Genomic DNA, 21,699 nt, shown 5'->3' with positions numbered 1-21,699 from the left:
TGCGTTTAAGATCCAAAAGGATTTTTTATTATCAGAAGAGGCTGCAAGATGACGCAAATGGACAAAAACTATGCGTTTAAAGTTGATTCGAGCATCGTGGATATCATTTATTCTAAATGAATATTAAATAAAGGGGTAGTTCAAAGCGACACTAAATCATAAGAAATAATAATAAAAAAGTGAAACATCATCAAGGAACTTAATAACACAGAGACGTGCACGAGCCCTGCAGAACAGGAACATGGCAGATTAAAGAGACACAATATCTAAAGCCAGTATCAACTCACCGCTGTGCACAATGAGTCCCCACAGGACTGTGACAGAAATAGTCATCGGTGTGTGTGTGTGTGTGTGTGTGTGTGTGTGTGTGTGTGTGTGTGTGTGTGTGTGTGTGTGTCCAGCGGCGGGTTGTCTGCGAGATCAGTTCCCGCTCAGTCTAAAAACAGCACAACAGCGCCATCATGTGTTTGAATCATCCAACTACACGCGCGCGGATGCACCGCCAGATTAAACCTGATGGAAATAATGAAAGGTGACAGTCGGAGGTTGTTCTGATGTTCGTCTGTCTACATGTCAGCACTCAGCTCTCCCTCCTGTCAATATGCTGTAAACATGCTGCTAGATATTATTTTCCAAATTTAAATGCTAGGCTTAAAACTGTACTGCCAAATATAATAATAATAGTAATAATTCACACAAAATGCAGTGCTACTGTACTCTTATATGTACATGCAAATACATAATATGCTGTACATCCAAGCATTATAATAAATCAAAATACAGGCTGAGTCCAGAGTGGATGGTTCATTTTATTTCTGACATTCAATTTTTGTAAAATAACCAAGGCAATGCCAGGCATAAAGTCCAAAACCAACCGTGGGGCATTTTGACAGAATACAACCGGCATTCAGAGTCAGGTTTTACAGAGCAGGTCCTAAATGTGTTTGTGTGTGTGGATAAAACTCATCGGACAAAAGAAAAAAACTGAACAAAGATGTGGAGGGAGTCTCAGTGAGAGCAGCCCTGAACGTGACCGACATGTGGTACGGAACAGCAGCGCCGTGTCCTTCTCCACGCTGCTCGTTACAAACGCATTCAGAAAAGAAATAAGTGTTCAGAGGGCTTCTTGGCAGCTCGTGATTCCATCAGCATATTTGCTTACATTTTCAATGTTATACAGTGATGATTTTGCAAGGTATTATGACAAATTGAGTCTCAGAAACATCTGGATTTCAGATGAGAGACTGACTTCAGGGAATTCAGCTTTCATATTGGCTGCAGGTATTCATATTCCTCCTGGAGGCAATATACTTTAATAGTGGTATTTAACTATTTCAGTACAAGAAAGTGCACAAACATTGGGACACTGAGAGAACATTGGCTTGTTTTTATAATGTTATTTTCCCAGCAAAGTCAATGAAGAGCAACAATAAAATTAAATTTGATGTTACCAGACATGTATAATGCATGGATTGATGGCATTTTTTTTTTTTTTTTTTTTTTACAATCCTAACACACACTAAAGCTCCCGACAGAAGGAGATGCAATGTAAAATTGATGTCGCTCAACATGAGGAGCAGCAGTGACAGGTTCATGCACTTGTTTGGCACAATAGCTCACGGACGATTCACCTGAACGGCCCCTGATGCATTTTACATGAAGTCAGTCTCGCGGCTGAAATCTCAGAGGCGCACTGAAATGCAAATAATGCATTTAAAGATTGAAAAGCTTCAAATATGTCATGTCCATAAGTCTTCTGTAGTTATCAGATGAAGAGGTTATATAGTCAAATATTAAATATTAAGCTTAGATAAAACATTTGATGTTAAACTGTCCCAGACAGCATGAAAAAAGGTGTCACAGTTCAGAGCCTGGAGAGTGACTGCAGCAACTGCAATTTCTCCAACATGGAGTATAAACAGAGCAAATACATGTGGAATCAACAGCTGGCAGGCTTCTCTGCCACTTATTTATCATTTAATACTGCAATGCACATTCACATACAGTTGCCCATGACGGTTGTCACCTCGTGGAGCAGGTGACATTTTACCGTGTAGGTGATTTCTCTGCCTGACACAGTTCAAATGCTCCACGGTGTGAAACCAAGTGAGTATGAAGGGGATTAAAATGTTTAAAGAGCTTTATCTGAAACCAAAGTCTAAGGAATGGAGCTGATGACAACATGAGAAGTCGTTCAAGAAAACAGAAAGTCCTTATGTTCACCTTTCAGAGGAACATGTGCAAAATACATCAAACTCTACATTTCGTCTCTTAAAAAAAAAAAAATAAACAAATAACTAAACAGCGCTGGCCAGGTTTGATCATACATTTGTTATGTATTCATTCTCAGGCCTGCAGCCAACGCTTTCCAATGTCAACGATAAAGTCATTCATAGTAATAAGACCTTTAGTTATAGTAGTAGTAAGTAATACTGTTGAGGGTTAACTAGTGCATCTCCTGTCCGTCTGCGCCATGCTGATCCCACTCCTAACAGTAGAGGGCACCAGAGTGATCACACCAGCTTGAGGACGCGTCATACAGACTGGAGAAGCAGTAACACTGGCTGGTCTCACAGATCAGAGGGCTTGGCTTCCCGAAAAGCTTCTTCGCCAAAAGTTTGTCTTTGCTCACTGAAGTGTTCAGGAAATCAAGCCCCGATCTTATTTATATATCAACACTCCTCTGCTTTAATATAGATGCCGTACAGAGCAACATTTATATACATTACACACAAACAGATTGGGCTGTTTCCTCGTACACAAACACATCAGAGGGTATTTGGTTGCTGACAGCCATAGAATGGCTTTGGAGCGTTGCTAGTATAAATGACATTAGTGCAAATGCAACACAAAAAAAAGAAAAGAAAAAAAAAAAAGGCAGAAAAACATTGGTAGCAAGGTTGGAGCACACTGGGGGACAAACAAATAAATGCTATGGAAACAGTGGCAGCGTGCAAGCTCGACACATAAACGTGCATCAGGACTCAGCATTCTCAAGTTATTAAGTCTTTCAATGAAACCTTCAGAGTTTTCTACGCACACCTCGTCCTTGTCCAGGCCCATATGCCTAAGCACAGGCGTGGACTAAGAGTGTGTGAGTGTCTGTGTGTGTGTGTGTGTGTGCGTGCACTAACGTGTGTGTGGGGGGGGGACAAAAAAAAAAAGCTTTCCTATCGATCGGCTCAGTTTGCTGGTAATAACATTTTATGGAGTGAAGTAACTGAGCAGCAGGAGGATGATGGTCTTAGAAAACACAGAGTGCTTTGATGTGATTGGTTTATAAGGATGTTGGATGGAACCAGGTGATTGGCTCCTGCCATGAAAGACTCAACAACTGTTGGCTTGATGGCAAACTTGGGGTGGGTTCGTTCAGTGTGAATCAGCGGAGCTCAGGAAGATGAGTGCGGACGAGCATCGTGGATGAAGCCAACAACCACAAAGTTTGGGCTCTGTGGGCTAATTTACACTCCGCACTCTCACCACGCTCAAGGTTATCTCCCTCCTCTCCTTTATTTTCAGTCCGTCTGCACTGCGTGCTGTCCAATAAAGCGGTAATGTAAAAATTATTTTAAAAATAAGATCTCTTTGACAGGAATACAAAAGTTTGGCGATGAGGAGTAGAACTGTTTTTTGCTGGGACCAGCCAAACAAGTCTGATTCAAATACTGAAGCAGTATATTAGAGAAAGCTTGACACATGAATTAATTATTCCATGTGAACACTTAACTAGACCACACCATGTATCCTCTTCTTAGCACCAGGCTTCAGGTCATGTGACAGGCTCAAGAAACAACATTCAGTCTCTGTTAATGCTTGGTGTATTCACCGATACACGAAACTACTGACATCCAACAATGTAAACCAAAAATCGCATTCGAAACCGATGGAGAAATTTGTACTTCCTCAAACAGTGTCACTGTTTAAAATGCAACCGTCTGTCATCGCTGGTCTATCAAGGCTCTCCAAACCTCTGACCTATTCCTCCACAGATCATGGCACATACAGGACTACAGAGAAAACCCAAATACTATGACATGTGCAGCAATGAGAGTGAAGCTGCACAAGCAAAGGCAGGATGGGAGCAACCATCGCGTGAAATGTCTGGGACTGAAATGAGAAGGAAATAAGCTTGAGTCTAGAAATGCCACTATACCGTAGGTCCAATGTCAATGTAAAAATATAGGAAAACAGCAAAAATTAGCGGTGATACTTCAGTTTCATTCAGGATTTCACATTTCATGGACATGATGTAGAACTACCAGTTATTTGTGAGATGAGATTACTGTTTTCCCCTTTTTGTGTTGAGAGAGAAAAAAAAAAAAAACACATGGAAAAAGTTATGCCCACCCCAATGAAATCATTGCTGGCATGAAAGTTAAACTCATCATGGGAACACATTTAGATGAACTGTTCCAAGACAATTGCCTAAAAAAATGGCCTCTTAATGCTGACTGATGAACATCTGCTAAGAGATTGTTTTGCATTTTTTTTTCTCTATTAATGGGAAAGGAGAGGTTTGCGGTTGAATTTCTGACATGATGGGAAGTCAACCGCTGGACAAATACAATATAGGCTGAATATTGGCAGATGGAGTATTTAGATTGTGTGTTTATATGCGCATGCATGTATGCTGTGTGTGTGTTACGATGGGGCTCAGAGGCTGCATGGAAGAGGCCTTTGTTCCTCAGAGGGGGAAGTGGGATGGTCAGGCTGCGATGATGGACTGGTAGATGACTTCCGTCTGACCAGTAGGAAGCCTGGATTCAGCTGAGAGGTGGGTTCAGCAGAGGTCATCTTTGTCTGGGCCTGTGACAGTGAGGATGAGTGGTGAGAGTTGTAGGGGGTGAGGGGGGTGCCCAAAGTGTCAGAAGAAGAGGAGGAAGACGACGAAGGACAATCAGCGGGCGACTGGTTCCTAGATTCAGTCACAATTGGGGAAGAAGAGAATGATGAAGATGATGAAGTCTTCAGGTGCTGGGAAGCAGAGGGCACACCAGAGGAGAAAGGTCCATTAGCTCCCTCCTGCTCTCCTGTTCCCTCCTTCTTCCTGTCATCTGGAAGAGAACCATCTTTCTGTTTCTTACTGGCCGTGGCTTCGTTCTGAGCCGCAGGGGCATCTTGGTTGGGGGCAGTGGTGGTTGGTGATTGGCTCTTGAGTTGCGAGTGACAGAGGGGGCATGTCTCCTGGACGTAAAGCCATTTCTTCAGACAGCCAGCGTGGAAGAAATGACTACACGGAGTGATCACGGCACTGTTCATGTCCTGGAAGGAATGAGGACAAAAAACACATGTGTATCAAATCAAATGTTAGCCTACCTTAAACTTGAAGAGTGAAATTAATTCTTGGCCATGCACTCTCTTTAGATCGACACAAACACACAGAACCAGCTCCTACCTGGTAGCAGATAGCACAGATGTCATTGTACTGTTGCAGCTGCGTGTTGCTAGCTGTGGGGAGGCTTTTGATCTTGTTTACAGCATCTCTCCTGAGCAGGAAGCTCTGCCAGCCCAGCTGGGCCCTGAGCCAGACGTTATAGTAAGAGTGGACTAGGATGATGGTGCTGCCCATCACACTCCACTCCCCGAATACCGTCTCTGACACGCCATAGCACACCACACACACCGCAACCTGGCAGGGGTGGAAATCAACCACAGTGAGGCAGAGATACTTCAAAGCCAATGCAGGACTGTATATCAACAATGCCGCTGCCTCTCTCACATGCAGACTTGCCGCTTGTGGTCCCACATGATACTGTATACTGTAAATGTGCATGTGTGACACTCACCAGGAACTCCAGCAATCTGTAAGTCCCGTTGACACAGTAGATAACTTCGTCCATGTTCTCTACTGGAGCCTTACGGAACTCCTCCACCATGAACAGAACGTAGATCAGCAGAGTGCCGAGGACCTGGAGGACATGGAGGAGAGTGTCTTAGCGTTTTGACTCAACTCAGTTCAATAATTAATCACATCGAACACATGCTTAAGGATCCTCAGGGACTCTCAGCTGTGTGTGTGTGTGTGTGTGTGTGCGTGTGTGTGCGTGTTATCTGCTTGTGTGTTACCTGCAGGGAGGTGAGGATGGAGGAAGAGATGATGATGAGAAGCCAGAAGTCCATGTGGAAGAACTGGCAGATCATATAGGCCATGTAGGCTGGAAAGATCAGGAGGAACAGACACAGAGACACTGCTCTGAAGTGTTTCCACAAACTCCTACAGGGACAAACAGACGAGGGAGCAAAAGAGAAGACGATCAGCTTCATCTGTACCAGCATGGGTTTTTTGCTTCAGTCATGGTTTCTTGTTTTCCAAAGCAGTGGCTGCCTTTTGAGATAACAATAAAGAAAAACGTCAACTAGTTCTGATCTTTGACTTGTTGCCAGTGAGAGTTTTTCTCATCAGCAATGCATTTTTGATAAACACGCCTCTCCATTTTTTTAAGATTGAGGATTAGAATCAGCTCAATACAACTACAATAAAATAAAAAACATGGAAAAAACAGTTCAACAAAAACTACATGTATGCTAAGTTTATCTTACTTGTCTCTGGATGCTCCCAGGGCCAGGACTATGGGGTCTGCTATCTCCAGCATGGACTGCAAGATGGAAGCAACAACAATGAAGAGGATGATGGAGAGGAGGAAGGCTCGGTGGATAACCTGAAGCTCGATGAGGCCAGTCTGGACAGCGAGGATCAGCAGGGTGATGCCTTCTGTCATTCCCCTGCACAGGCAGACAGGAAACAAACATGTAAAGTGACTAGAAGTACAGCCACATACAGACAGACATCCTCAATGAACCCGCACACACATACATACATACACATGACTGACCTGTGCATGGTGTTGTCATTCATAAAGGCTCTGTAACCTTGAAGGTAGAACTTGCAGAGTGTGAGAACTCCCAGAGCAATGAAGGAGACGGTGAAAACCAGACCCAGCAGGGAGTACGGTGTACTACAACATTCTGCAATACTGAGGAAAGAGGGGGAGGAGGGAGCATGGGAGAGGACGGGAAAGAAGAGGGAGTGTGGGATAGTTACAACACAAGGCACATAAACATAAAATAACACTAGCCTACAACATGATCATGTGGCTCTATACCCATGTTTTCTATATCCCAGTTAAGTGACAGGATTACAGGATTATTGGCACACAAAATACATGAGTCATTAAATATACAGAACACACTCCAAAGAGTCTGTGATGTCCCATGCAGTCTGACCAGTGCTCTGGTCTTACCTGGTAAGAAAGAGGAAGAGGAGCCTCTCTCTTGAGGTAGGCTGGTCTCTGGTACTGAAGTAGGAGTAGATCTGCAAAGCAAACAGCAGCAGCCAGAAACACATGAAGAGAACCGGAAGGACCAACTGGTTCCATAGAGACATCCCCAAAGCTAGCAGCCCGTAAACTTCCACCACCTGGGGAAAAGAGAGTGAGAGAGAAAGAGAGAGAGCGAGAGAGGGAGAGCGAGCAAGCGAGCGAGAGAGCGGGAGGAGAGTAATGGGTAATTGGGGAAAAAGACAGAATGACATTAATATTACACATGAGGAAATCTCTCAGGACTACTATAGCAGACATCCTGTTGTAAAAATTGAAAGAGCTTGCAACATCAGGCCACATAACTAGTTTATTACCTGAGCCAGCTCCCTGTAGGCAGTCTTGGCCAGGTTGTATGGTACCAACAAATTAGAAGCCAGGAAGTAAATGACCTCCAGGCCCGTGAAGATCATGGAGAACTTATTGATGAAGACAATGGTCTCCAGTGGGACCAGACACAGTCTGGCCACCAGAGGGAGGAGGTGAGCAGAGAAAAGCCAAATCCTCTTGGTCTGCATCACACAGGAACATAGCGTACACACCACCAGCTGACCTGAAAGAGGAGGACAGCAGATGAAGCAGAAAGAAGAAACACATACACAAGCACAGATGTGCACATGTGAATATGTGCACACTGATGCAAATGAGATTTTAGAACAGCTTTTGTTGATGCACCGTCTGCATTTGTCTGTCTAGTTCAGAGCTCAAATAAAAATATTTACATCTGTCTCAAAGTGGTGACAATATGTCAGCTACAAAAGAAAAACATATATTCAATAAGAAAAATAAATCATTTGAGCCCACTTTCATATTTAAGTAACTGCTTTGATCTCCCTCCTCTCTCTGCAGCAGTACGTCTTTGTCACTGTAACCATGTTATTTTTGCTTTCTCAGGCTTTCACTGTGCAGTGAAATCAGCACTCAGTATGGTCTATTTATAGCACAGGAGACTCCATATTTACTCTCTAGTAAGATAAAACCAAGTCCAACGGACCCAGGAACATAGCAACTCGTAACATTTTCCAGTTCAACATGGATCAGCGTCCACAGTACAAAGAGTAGTATTAGTTGGTGATCAGTACGATTATAGCCAGGCAATTTTTAGCAATACTCTATCAAACCCTGACAGATGCTGATGTTTTTCCTCCACCCACTCAACAGAAAGACTGCGGCACAGACAAGTTACAGAGCTGCAACTCTGGTAAGAGTTCAGTGCCTTCCTTAAGGAGGATGGAGAGACTTCAGTTGAAATTTAGTCTCTTTAGCCATTCTTCGTCCATTCCTTTCTAGACTTTCCACATGCACGGGCGACCGTGAAGGAGAGGTGAAGACAGAGATCAAATTGAAACAGGGGAAGAGTATCCTGTGAGCTCAGAAAAGAGCTGCGGACCTGCATCCACCTGCTCATGTCTGGGTTTATTCATAATCCATTCCCGCCTCACCATGTATACCGTGCACGTGTGTCTTCATGCATTCATGTGTAATATTATACCTATGAGTGCAGTGGTGAATCTGTTCATGGACAGAGGTTCCAAGTAGACAGGTCCTTCATGGCCGGACTCCAGTTCACTGCGGACATAATCCCTGAGAAAGAGAGGTCAAAATGCTCAATATACAGGGCAGTCTATTGTGACTTATTAAATACCACTGAGCTAGATTAACACAAAGATTTCTAGCCCTTCATCTGACCCAGCACAAGGAAAACTCACGCCAGCTATTGATATATATTTTGTCAGTAAATGCCTTGAAAAAGAGACAGTCCATTACACTACACGGTAAATGCTCCCTAAAGGCTATGGTGTCAATCTAATGATGATAACAAGCCATTACAACTGACAGCATGGCTTAAATGAACTTAGTCTGTCTGACAGAGCATAATAACTCTTACTTGAAAGGTCCGTGTTGCAAGTCATCAGATCATCATCAGATTCAGAAATAACATGTGTGTGTGTGTGTGTGTGTACCTTGAAACTTGGTGACCAGCAAACAGCAGCAGGGCCGTAAGGACATACAGGTAGAGTTTAACCAGGTGCTGACGAGGCAGAGTCAGGAGCACCAAGCTCAGGATGTAACCTGCGAGGTGGTCACACATACAGACACACAGACACATGCACACACGGACACAGAACCAGTAGAGACGATCAACAAAAACGGCATCAAGTAAAAAGTACATACAATACACGCATTATAAAAGTCTCTCTATTGTTCCCTGTTTGTGGAACACGCTGTGTTTTCATCTGTGCTTTTGTTTGTGATATACTTGGTGTGTATATGTGTGTGCGTGTGACAGATGTTTCTTATGTAATTGCAGGGAGCTATTTTTGACAGTCAAACAAACAGTCACTGCTGCCAATAGGCTTAGCATACAGTCCACTACCTAAAACAGAGCAAAAAAATAAAAACATGAAATAACCTCCTCAGCACATAGCAACAGTTACTTCGGCTTTACTGCCTCTCTCTCCTTTTATTCTGTCTGTCCACCCACAGCGCTCATCAGCACATACCAAGCCTATTGGCTCATTAACCAACTGCAGCCAAGTCTGGAAGCACACACTCGCAAACACAGACATATTAAACACACACAGAAAACTCAATGCTGTGCTTGTCTGTGATTTTAGCTAGCTGTTTTCTTTGAGCTAGCTCAAAACAGTCAGGGCTAGGGTTAGGGTTAGGGGGTTCAGACTTTGCTGTGTCAATTTCACCCTCACATCACTGCTACTGTCATTCAGTACTCGTGTGTCACTGAAATACAGCTGACTGGCTGCCTGTGTAGCAGAGACCTTTTGTAAATGAATAACACCCTTTAAAAAGGATGTGTCATTACTTGGTTCACATGATTAACAGCGGCTGAGACTCACAATACGCTTGTAAAACTCTCATCAACATTTAAGTAGAAAAGACACAACTGCCAACCTTCCAATTAAAGTTCAATCCTGGGAAACAGCAAGGAAGAGTGTTTTTAAAATCATGTTTCGCCACACTTGAGGAATACTGTCGAGTTCCTCACTTCACTGTTCTCACCACTGAGGTTATGTTTTTGCCAGCTTTTTGACTGTCAGCAGAATGTCAATCAGTTATGTATTTCTGTGAAATCTGGTGGATGAATGCACTGTGCCACAAGGAAGAACTGTGGTGGTGAACCAAAATTGAACTGCTATATTAAAACATGTGTATTTTAGGTTAACTGTACTGCTAATGGATACAGGATTGATTCCAGTTACTATAGAGAGGGATCCGCCGTTTTTTTTAAGTTTCAATCCAGTTCTGATACCTGAAATTGGATATCTGCTTATACACATACCACAGCTCATCTTTCTTGATTATTATTATTTGTAGTATTGATGTCATGGTCGTATCATGTTCAAGGTCACATGAGATTGGAGTAAACGACACAGCACTTCTTATTAAAAAGAGCAAAAAATAAAATATACAAAAATGCATTAAATTGAAAGTAGTTCCAAAGCAATTTATTTGAACTGTGATCCAACTGTGCAAATTGGATCGGTACATTGGTCGGTGAAGTCAGTCCGATATCCAATGAATGCACTACATCAGTATCAGCACCCAATAATGATACTGAATCGGATCTGCCCAACTCAACCTGTTATTATTTTAGAAATCAACTTCTCTTGCTTTGGTTACTGTAGGTTGGCGGGAAGCCAGTGAAGGATCATGCCCTAGTCACTGTACTAGCAAAGAGGAAAACTTGTTTCAGACAGCATCCATCTTTTATTTTACCATCAGGTAAACCTCCTCTTGTCATCATACCAAACAATCCCTCCCGACGGTTCTGAAACCACTTCAAAGCACAGCCACATGGCTTACTGTCTACCAGCATGTGTGAGCATTTTGAAAGTGACAGAGTTGGGTACAGAGGCTGACATTGCTGAATGGAAAATAAAAGAGAAGAAAATCATGCAGATCCAACCAAGAGATATAAAATTATGACTTCATCTACTGATAAAGCCAGTGAAACAGGAGGCCCTTTAGCTGATAGCCCGGTCAATTAGTCCAAACAAAACACCTACAGCAGGTTATGATTATTTAATTGACACGCCAGTAGCTATAGCTCTTTATACGTGTGTTAAGTTATCAAATGTGTAAAATTGTATGTAGCGCAGAGTGTAAGGCATTTGTGTAATTTGCATAATGTGTGTGCTTTACACTAATTCTCTTCAAAGTGTTAATACAGGGATAATGTACTCATACTTTAACAGCCCGTGAGTGTGTGTGTGTGTGTGTGTGTGTGTGTGTGTGTGTGTGTGTGTGTGTGTGTGTGTGCAGACACTGACCCACGTAATGCAGGTAGAGTGCCAGGTATTTGTACTGAAACAGGGGGTTGTTGGAGAGGCTGGAGCGCTGGATCTTCTGGAAGAAGGAGCTGACGTCCCAGCGGTACAGGACATCCAGCAGCATGATGCTGGGAACACGTAGACCCACATTGAGCACCGCCTCAACACGGTCCTTCACTGCCATGGCCTCAGCTTAACCTCTGATCGGCAGGCAGAACTGACCACTAAGACGGGATGTTAACAGTGGGTACACTGTAGTGACAGAGACACAATGAGCAAAAAGAGGATGGAAATTAAATAGGATGCATGGGGAAATAGGAAGCAGTTACACAGGATGAGGACAATAATGAGGGAAAAGATGAAATCAAACCAGCAGCAAAGGAGGAGGAATGGGGTGGGGAGTGAAGGGAGGTCATAGGGAGGTAGAGAGTCAGATTAAGAAACCAATTTCACATGAAACAAGATCACAATAAGCAAATTGCCTTTATCATCCAGGTTACAGTGAGAGTTTCATGTAAAATACATCAACTGTTAACTGTTCCATGATCCATTTTTCCTTATAGTAGTGTAATTTTATTGTGGCTGGCAGTATAGATAAACTATCCAGCAGCAGCCAACATTTTCCTGCATTTCACAGGTGGGTGGTGTTAAATGCCTACCATTATAACAATTACTGTGCATAACATCTCGTGGGCCTATTCATATTTGAAGCTGAAGCAAAACAAATGTGTTTATCTACTTGCAGAATAACTGAAAAATAACACTATAACTTAAACAAATTACACTTATTTGGCAGACATCTTAAATATTTAATGAAGGCATTGATGAAATGTTGGCATACAGGCTGTTTTACTTGCACTAGAGGCTTTAGAACTAGCATCCCCCCATTTATATTATCAAAACACTGAAACACCAGTATAAGAAGAAACACAAGTACTGCACATGACTGGGAAACACTCAGCATTTTCTTACCAAAATGACTGAAACCAATCTATTCATGTCCAATGTAATGATGAAGACTCATCTCGATAACAAAGCTAACTAGCTTAATGTTAAAAGCTATGGTTCTGCAGATTATGAGCCATGACGTTTTCTTTTTTGAAATACATTTTCTCTTGATCAGTGAATAGTTAATGGTGTTGAGAGTAGGGAATTATTATCATTCACAACAAGCCTATTCACATTTACAATCTTAAACATTGCATCATTCTTGGTGATGTTAATGGCTGGAGAATGTGCTGAGCTGCTCAGTGCACAGGTTCTAGTTTGTGTGTTTGTGCAGGGAGGACCAGTCAGGCGGGGCAGTCAGCAGAAACAAACACTGCTGCCAGATACAACTCATTTTGTTTGTTGACTGCCTTCGTTCCCTCACTTGTGAGTGTCATGTTCCTCCCTGCTGCTCATTCAGGAATGCAAGAAACACAATCATGGGAAAAGAGCGAGTCTGGAATAAGATGTAACTGCAGACACCACAGGAATACTGCAAGGTTGTTCCAGTTCCAAAAGTGGCTACACGAACTGCTTCACCCACAGTTATGATTTGCATAGTTAAACAGTCATTGATCAATCTAGACTTGAGTGCATGCAAAGGAATCCGGGCCTTTCTGTTTGCTTTCAAACAATGACCAACTGCACAGAACTTAACATGAGCACTGCACAAGCAACTGTGAAAATAAACTATGTGGTACCACTTTCAGGTGTTCTGATGCAGGTGTGACTCAGCGACAGAATAACAAATTAGGCACACTTGCAAAATTTGCTTATTCACATATACGCTTCCTCAGTTTTTCCACACACTGTTCTGTTTATATTGGTGTGTTTAGTTCCTTTTTTACAACACATTGCTATGGTAGGCGAAGTCTGTTGACAGTATTCGAGTTTTCTGATCACAATATTAATGTAAGTACATGTTCATAACATTAATTCAGAAAACATTTAGTAACACATAGTGTTCATCATATTTATGCAAAAATCTTGTAAATCCAATATTGCATAAATCTGTCCTGCTCACTGATGTGCAACACTGCCCTGTCGCAACAGCCTAACACAGTCAGAAATATTGAAAGGGAAAGGGTATATACCTCCATATGTAAGGCGTATGGCAAAATCTCTGATGGCTAACATTTCTGTCATTTCACACAGCATAGTCGCAGTATGGACATGGACTGGGAGGCTGTTAAGGTTCTTACTGGACTCACTAATTAAACTTTATAATTACATTTGCCTTAACTCCTGGCACAGTGCAATACAGTTTTTCAATTTAGAGTTACAATAATTTGACACATCTTACTGCAATATGCACACATGTATACCCATGGTATACTTAACGACAGATATTCTAATACTTAAGAGTTCATTTCAAACTTTATTACAGTTGCTGCTGCAACACAAAATGACCCATCGATCAAATCAAAAGACAACTGAATCAAAGCAGTTCCACCTAATTCATCAAATTACTAATCAGTAAAAGTGATTCAATCTTCATGCCAGGAAACGCCTTGTACAATCAATGTGTCTCGATCTATTTAACTCTTACAGTAAAAAACCTTTCATGATGACCGACATTTACTCCAAGGCGAGCTGAGTCTATTGTTGCTGACAGGATAAGTGACCCTGCTGCAGCTTCCGTGTTATAACAGTTCATGACAAACCTGCTTCGTGTGCTTTTTAAAGACTTTAGGACCACCAATAAATCAATCATGGCCAATCAGGCTATGGAGCAGCAACACTGGAGCTTGTCATAAACTCACAGTCCCACAAATGGAAACATGAGGGCCTTTTTTTGTTGATGCTAACAGTGACTCTGACTCCAAACAGGAGGCCTGCTACAGTCCTGTGTGTTTAGAAACCTGTCATGACGGTACCGTAAACGGCCACACGTGAGTCCTGTTTACAGTCCATTTCACGGAAAAACACACTCGGGACGCTACTCTCTAAATAAAAACGGATTGAATCTATTCTTAGATGTTCAAATGCAGAATAAAGTTCGATCACTCCACCCAGCCGTCTGATGTGGCACTTAAAAGACAAGTTTCCGATCTCTTTATAACGCCAGAGACTACTTCAAAGTTGCCAATAGCAGAGTTTCCATCCATTAATAACGTCCCGGCAGCCTGGGAGAGAACTTACTAACTTACATAACTCTGAATTCACCACGACTATCACTGGCCAAAGACAGATCACTTCGCAGAATACGAGCTTATATAACGCGGTCGTCTACCACTGTATTTTTATCTGTCGTAATCCATTAACAGCTCCGGGGCATGGTGTGGTCGGACTTAGTCTAAATGGATGTATTTATACCATTACTCGCTTAACTGACACACCGGCACTACAAACGTTATGGATGAGTGAGTGCTGCATCGATTGTGGTACGCCATGAACTCTAGTAACCCCTCTGTCTCGACGGAAGAAAGAATCTCTTAGCTACGCCGCAAAATACTGCAACACTCTGCTAACCATACTGCTTCGTTTGTTGCAGCACAGGGCCGACAAACCAACTGAGCGGCTTAAGTTTCTCCAAAAGTGGTATGTCAAGTTGGTAATACAACGTTAGCTGTAAGAGTGTAACGTTACATGCTGAGTAGAGATGATGAGCTGCATCGAGCAGGGAGCAGGCACGGTGCCAACAATTCCGGCTAATAGTCAGCTAGCATCGCTGACAGTTAGCTACTGTCAACAACCGAGCTCTCTAAAACACAACAGGGTATAAAAACATACCCGAGGCCTTAGCTTGGTTCTAAAGCTCCCAGTTTAGACACCAGCGACCACACACGCTCGCTTAGAGGCAGTCAGTGTTAGCTTTAACCATCTAAACATTAGCACAAATGGTGTCCCTAGCTACTAAGTCCAACTGTAGCCTAGCTAGCAACCAAACTGGTAGACATCCCAAGCTAGCTGTGGCTCTCAGCCAAAACTAATGAGAAAATAAGCGAACTTACATTTGAAGGACGATGTTCGCAATATGTACAACGGTTTCGGGGTGTTTTTCGGGTCGGATATCGACCATTTTAACTCGGCACCGCCCGAGTTAACGGTCCTCTCGATGGAAGTGCCTCACACTCAAAGGATGCGGCCGATCCGCTCATCTCATCTAGCAGCCATTACCCGAAAGTACCGAGGAGGCTGTATTAGGCATGCGCAATAGAGTCTGTCCCATTAAATCTTTTGCTCTCCTATTTGTTATACAAATACAAGAAAGTGAACCTAGTTTGTTAATCTGATGTACTTTTATCTTTGTGGAAAATTACTGTCCTCACTATACCAGAATATTTTGCTAGTTTTCGCTTCTGTGAATTGTGAATCTGATCAGGTTTGGAGGGTGGAAGTCAGTCACTCAGCTGTGGCGTTGCTACATATGTCCAAGACAAGGGATATTGTCATATTTCCACTGTTTCATTAATACTGTAAATGTTTTATTTACTGCATGTAATGTAAGTATAACTTTCACCAGGATAATGCACTAAGTATCAAAGCAACTTTCCAGGGAGTTCAAACAATAAAACAATGAAAAACTTACCAAACATCAGTAACACTGCACAGTCTGGCAATCAAGTGTACCGGCGCCGTGATGGGAAATTCGCTGATATTTGTCTAGTGGACAGCAATTTGGGCACAAAGTACATTTCCTGTAAAAATTCTCCTGCAAAAGAGTGAATGGAAAGTTTGCATTATCTGCCCTGAATTTTCCGATTGAGGTATAGGCTACAGGATCAATATGCTGGTGGACAGCGCAAACACAAACTTATTTCTGGTCATTTTGATCTATCAGAGAACATTTTTAAAGCATAAATCTGCCACACTCAGCCTCATGTTCATTTAAGTGGTCTAAAACTTTTCTTTTCTTTTCCGCGTTGTCTTTGCTAGGTGGCATTTAAGGGTTACGATCAATTATCAAACGGTTTTATGCTAATCTATTAAGAATGGTCTCTATGGTAACGAAGCTTTTTTTTCCCTACGTCACTACCGGCAGGATTCAGGACGCCAGGAAGAACAGAGTGTGCGCCTGTCGATGAATGAACCAAACGGCAAACTTCATTCATTCATTCAACTTCTCGACGAAATTTGACTGTTCGACAAGCGTTACATGTTAGCCTGCTCTGCCAGGTGAGGATACTCAAACCGTGTAGCTTCGTCAGCTAATGTTAGCTAGTTGGCTGTGGTTACCTCGCGTGTTTACATTGTTGCTAGTCAGTGTTAGCCATCTCATGCTAAAAATATCAACATCAGGGACTGTCAGTGTCTGCTCTGATTAGATGGCATTTGGCCGTTGTGGCTGCAGTTAACCAGCCAAAACAACACATGCTTACCAATGATGATATCATGTTTTGCTCAGTGTGTTTCATTGTTAGCTACTTTCTATGTTTTGCTCAAGCTACAGCCAGTTACAGTGTGACATCCTGACACGTCTTGTTACTTTGCTTATTCCCCTCTGTCTGCAAGGTATATGTGTGCATGTTTGTCACCGTAGCTGGAACTATTTACTTGAAAGTGTGTGCACCCGGCTGTGCGCGTGCATACCTAACTCCAGCTGCACCCCAGTGTGTGTGTATGTGTGTGAAGAGCTCGTGTGTGCCATGTCAGTGTCAGTGATCATAAAGTGGGGAGGTCAGGAGTACTCCATCAGTTCTCTGTCTGAGGAGGACACAGTGATGGACCTGAAACAGTCCATTAAGACCTTGACTGGGGTGCTGCCAGAGAGACAGAAACTACTGGGACTCAAGGTCAAAGGTGAGAGGGCGTCAGTGATCACAAGTGCGCTATACCTGACCCAGTGTTCATAATACCATATGATATCCAAACCAAGTGGACAAGATACGAGGACTTCATTTCCCTTTGCACCTTTGCATTGCTGTTAACAAGTCATATGAAACTTCTCTCCAAACTTAAACCCACGCCTGCATTTCTCCAGGCTTTGGCTATGCTAATCCACTTTCATAATTAGCTGATGTTTTTGTACAAACATCCCCATTTCTCAGCCTGTTATCTGCCTAAGTGTCAGTTTTCTCCACCTGTCTGTACTCTATAAATAATTACTTTTTTTCTAGGTTTTTAACTAAATGAATCTCCCTCCTCTCTTACTACCCCTTCCTTCTTCTCATTCCTTCACTCAGGCAAACCTGCAGAGGATGAGGTGAAGCTAGGCTCTCTGAAGCTGAAGCCTAACACTAAGATCATGATGATGGGTACCAGAGAGGAGAGCCTGGTAGGTGACGGGGTGACAGAGAAATGAACTCACTCCAAAGATATCTGTTTGGGACTATACCTAAAGGACTATGCACCCCACCCTTGTTATCTAAGACTTCGAGTCGCTAACTGGCTTTGATTAGCTCCTCAGTTGTGGTTGGTTAGGTGATGATCCTGCTAGCTGTTGACTACAGTGTTGTCATTTTGTGGGTTCACATGTTGCCTAACTAGCCTGAGTTTCTATGTTGTGTTATAAGTTCCCCTTGGCTGTTTGGTACAAGTGTTTGTGTCTTTTGTTTTGTGAAGGAAGAGGTTTTAGCACCTCCCCCAGAGAATGATGATGTGGTCAATGACTTTGACATCGAGGAGGAGGTCATTGAAGTGGAGAACAGGTTAGGTGTTTTTGCCATTTTTATGTGTCTGTGCATGTATAGAAGCAATATGAAATGTGTGAGAGGGTGTGGAGATATATATCTGTGTGTGAGAGAGAAAAAATTATTGGTCTGTGTCTCTAGAGAGGAGAACCTTGCTAAAATAGCACGCAGAGTGAAAGACTACAAGGTGGAGGAGCTGAACCCTCCCAGAGAAGGAAAGAGGCTTCTGGTACTGGATGTGGACTATACACTGTTCGGTAAGTTACAGTGACACCGACATTTGGCTCTTTAAGAACAAGACTGGGAGACCCCGGACTGTATGGTTTGTTAAATCATAGCATGCTAAAAGTAAGCACTGTGGGTTAACTCTAAATGTACATTACTGCACACTCCATCTCCACTGTTTCTCTTCTTCATGTGTGCACATGCATACGTTATATGGGTGTTATGGAAGTCAGTAGAAAAGGGCGCTTTGCAAAATATAAATCACTGTTTGTTAGGCTATCAGTTGTGACTCAAACGTGGAAAACCTCTGCTAACGCATTGATGTCTATATGCTATTTTTGTTTAGATCACAAGTCGTGTGCAGAAACGGGTCAAGAGCTGATGAGACCATACCTTCATGAGTTTCTGACATCAGCCTATGAGGACTATGACATTGTCATCTGGTGTATGTATCTTCTCTTCTCTTCTCTTCTCTTCTCTTCTCAATGTCTAAATTGTACTAAATGGCACGCATTACTGTAGAGAAGTAGGAGAATGTAGTTGTTAAGATACAGTATTTATGGCTGCAGTTCTTTGAAAATGCAGCATTTCTTTTATTGGACAGCTTGTAGTGTACAGTGTTTTTTCTTTTTCTTTTTTTTTTACAGGTACTAAGTCCATGTATTAACGTCATTATTGTTTGTTTGAATGTTAATCTCCTCTGTGTGTTTGTGCCCAGCAGTCTCTGCTTGGGGAATATACATCTGACACATGTGCTTTCTCTCCTTAGCTGCTACAAGTATGAAGTGGATTGATGCCAAAATGAAAGTAAGTGTTCCTCTTGTTGTGTTTGTGTTTGTGTTGTTCACAGATTAGTATGTACTGCACTGTACCCCTTTCTTGCCAAAAGGTGGCAGTGTTAATCAATTCTACTGACAGGGTTTAGGTTCAGAGGAGAACAGAAGATAACAATATTGGCTGTGTGTGTGTTTGTGTGTGTGTGTGTAGGAGCTGGGAGTGACAGACAACCCTAACTACAAGATTACGTTCATGTTGGACAGTGCAGCAATGATCACAGTACACACCCCTAAGAGAGGGGTTGTGGAGGTTGGTACACTTCATAAATGAAAATATTGGCCTGTTTCACTTCACTCATGCATGCATTACACATGTTACTGATGTGAACATCTTTCACCGCAGAAGCAAGTATATGTATTGAGATTTAGCTGTTGTTTGGTGTGCCAGGTGAAACCCCTTGGTGTGATATGGGGGAAGTACGGAGAATTTTACAACAAGAAGAACACCATAATGTTTGACGACATCGGACGAAACTTTCTCATGAACCCACAGAACGGACTAAAGGTAGGCAGCCAGCATCTCTGTCATTGTTTTGACCCTCTTCCCTTCGCTGAAACTTATTTTACGCGTGTTTATGTGTTAGATTCGACCCTTCATGAAGGCCCATCTTAACAGGGAGAAGGACAGAGAGTTGTATAAACTCGCTCAGTACCTCAAAGAAATCGCCAAGCTTGACGACTTCGGCGGACTCAACCACAAACACTGGGAAAGGTAGGCACATATATGCTAAACAGTAATTAGGACAATTGCATGGTAGTAGTGACGTAGTGCATGCTTGTAGCACCTAGTAGAACTTCCATATACAAGAAAATGATAAAGAAAACAAATCAGCCAACATATGCAATAATGCCTGCATAATGTACCTCCAAGAACACTCACATTGAATATGTCTGAAATATGAAATGTGTACGTGCGTGTGCGTGTACGTGTGTGTGTGTGTGTGTGTGTGTGTGTGTGTGTGTGTTTGTTTGTGTTTGTGTTTAGGTATCTATCTAAGAGGCAGCACCACTGAAGAGGGACCACATCCTCGGTGAAGACTCGGGCTGGATGCTACCATCCCGTCATCCAGTTCTTACACACGCACACACAAACTTGGCTATTACAGATCCTTCATTTCAAACCTTATGACAGAGCCCACACTAACCCTCCAGCTTCCAGCACTCAAAGGCTCAGGACTGAGATGGGCTTCCCAGTTTCTATATTTGCATGTTCTCTGTCTCTCCCCAATCTCAACTTTTTTTTTTTTTTTTTTTTTTTTTTTCAAATATTGTTTGCATTTTTTACAATGATAACAGTTACTACCAGTCCGTGTGGCAATGGTAAAATCCACCTGTAGCGGTTAAAAAAACCACTCATAGGTCTGAGGCCGCATGCCACTTTTACATATCTACTTCACCAATAAAAAGTAGACATACTTTGCTTTGATTGTCAAGCTATACCGAGCCATTGAAATAGATACAAAAATAATTTCATCATGGTTCAGGTCAATACGCGGCGTCCACCACCCCTCTCATTTGACTTCATCAAAAAATAATTAGAAAGAGCAAATTATATAGCAAGTATCTAAAATGTCTTGAAGAATTGAGGATTTATCCACAATTTACAAGTCTTTCACTGCAGTACATGCAAATCTATTCTGTGCAAACTGCGATGAAGAATTTAAGTGAAAAACTGGAGTGAAAAGATTTTGTTGAGAGCAGTGGTCAAAATTAAAGATAAATTTAAGTCCTTCAGCACGAAACTGACACCCGTAATCCTCATAATTTGATAATAATATGCAAGAATCGTCAAAGCTACTGTTACATTAAAAGCTGTCGAGCTCCAGACTGGTTGTAGTGAAAATACTTTCATCATAGCAACTGACTGTCGTGTGCATGTTTTGATGGAAAACCTGTTACTTGTATGCAGGGGACATTAGACGCAGGCCTGCGGGTTGGAGGATGTCATACATGTATACTGTGTAAAATGTCTGAAAATGGTGAAAAACATCGATCAGTGTTCCCCGATGTCCAAGATGACGTCGTCAAATGTCTTGTTTTGTCTACAACCCAAATATTTTCAGTTAATTGTCATTTAAGAAGCTGGAATCAGAGAATTTTGACTTTTTTTTTCTTGAAAAAAATCACTCAAACCGATTAATCAATTATCGAAATAGTTGATTAATTGTTGACAACTAATTGGTTAATCATTGCTGCTCTATTTCCGTTGTTATGTGCCAGCTCTGTTGCACCGCTGGACGCACACACTCAGATACATGCAAAGGATCAGTTCTAGCTTTTGTTTTTCGACGCAGAATTCAGTCTGTGTTTCGTTTCGAGCCTTTGATGAACTGTTTTGGTAAATCGAAGCGTTAATGAACAAAGAGAGGATGAGGGATGGTGATGGGAAACTGACAGCAAAAAAAACTTGCTTTTTATGTGTGTTTTCTTTGGGGGGATATCTTTTCCATTAATGAAATTAATGTGTCTG

The 21,699-nt window shown here is 42.2% G+C and overlaps 2 protein-coding genes across 2 annotated transcripts; one reads left to right on the top strand and one right to left on the bottom strand.

Moving 5' to 3' along the window:
* Positions 1–789: 789 nt before the first annotated feature.
* Positions 790–15,726, bottom strand: LOC143332495 (RING finger protein 145-like). The gene is made up of 12 exons (XM_076750006.1): positions 15,550–15,726; positions 11,609–11,860; positions 9,281–9,389; positions 8,809–8,900; positions 7,634–7,869; positions 7,242–7,417; positions 6,834–6,974; positions 6,541–6,723; positions 6,067–6,214; positions 5,787–5,909; positions 5,396–5,629; positions 790–5,262 (listed from the first exon to the last, which is right to left on the bottom strand). Exons 2-12 carry the CDS (start codon positions 11,790–11,792, stop codon positions 4,654–4,656), a joined length of 2,235 nt encoding a protein of 744 aa, XP_076606121.1. The 5' UTR covers positions 11,793–11,860; positions 15,550–15,726; the 3' UTR covers positions 790–4,653.
* On the top strand, positions 15,099–20,469 carry ublcp1 (ubiquitin-like domain containing CTD phosphatase 1). Its single transcript, XM_076750008.1, has 12 exons — positions 15,099–15,136; positions 16,581–16,714; positions 17,051–17,338; positions 17,722–17,813; positions 18,101–18,186; positions 18,310–18,425; positions 18,740–18,838; positions 19,163–19,200; positions 19,381–19,479; positions 19,618–19,734; positions 19,814–19,941; positions 20,215–20,469. The coding sequence occupies exons 3-12, from the start codon at positions 17,185–17,187 to the stop codon at positions 20,240–20,242; spliced, it is 957 nt and encodes a 318-aa protein (XP_076606123.1). The 5' UTR covers positions 15,099–15,136; positions 16,581–16,714; positions 17,051–17,184; the 3' UTR covers positions 20,243–20,469.
* Positions 20,470–21,699: the final 1,230 nt, after the last annotated feature.

This window comes from Chaetodon auriga, chromosome 15, assembly GCF_051107435.1.
Source record: "Chaetodon auriga isolate fChaAug3 chromosome 15, fChaAug3.hap1, whole genome shotgun sequence".
Lineage (NCBI taxonomy): Eukaryota > Metazoa > Chordata > Actinopteri > Chaetodontiformes > Chaetodontidae > Chaetodon > Chaetodon auriga.
This window is presented reverse-complemented; position numbering and strand designations above follow the sequence as displayed.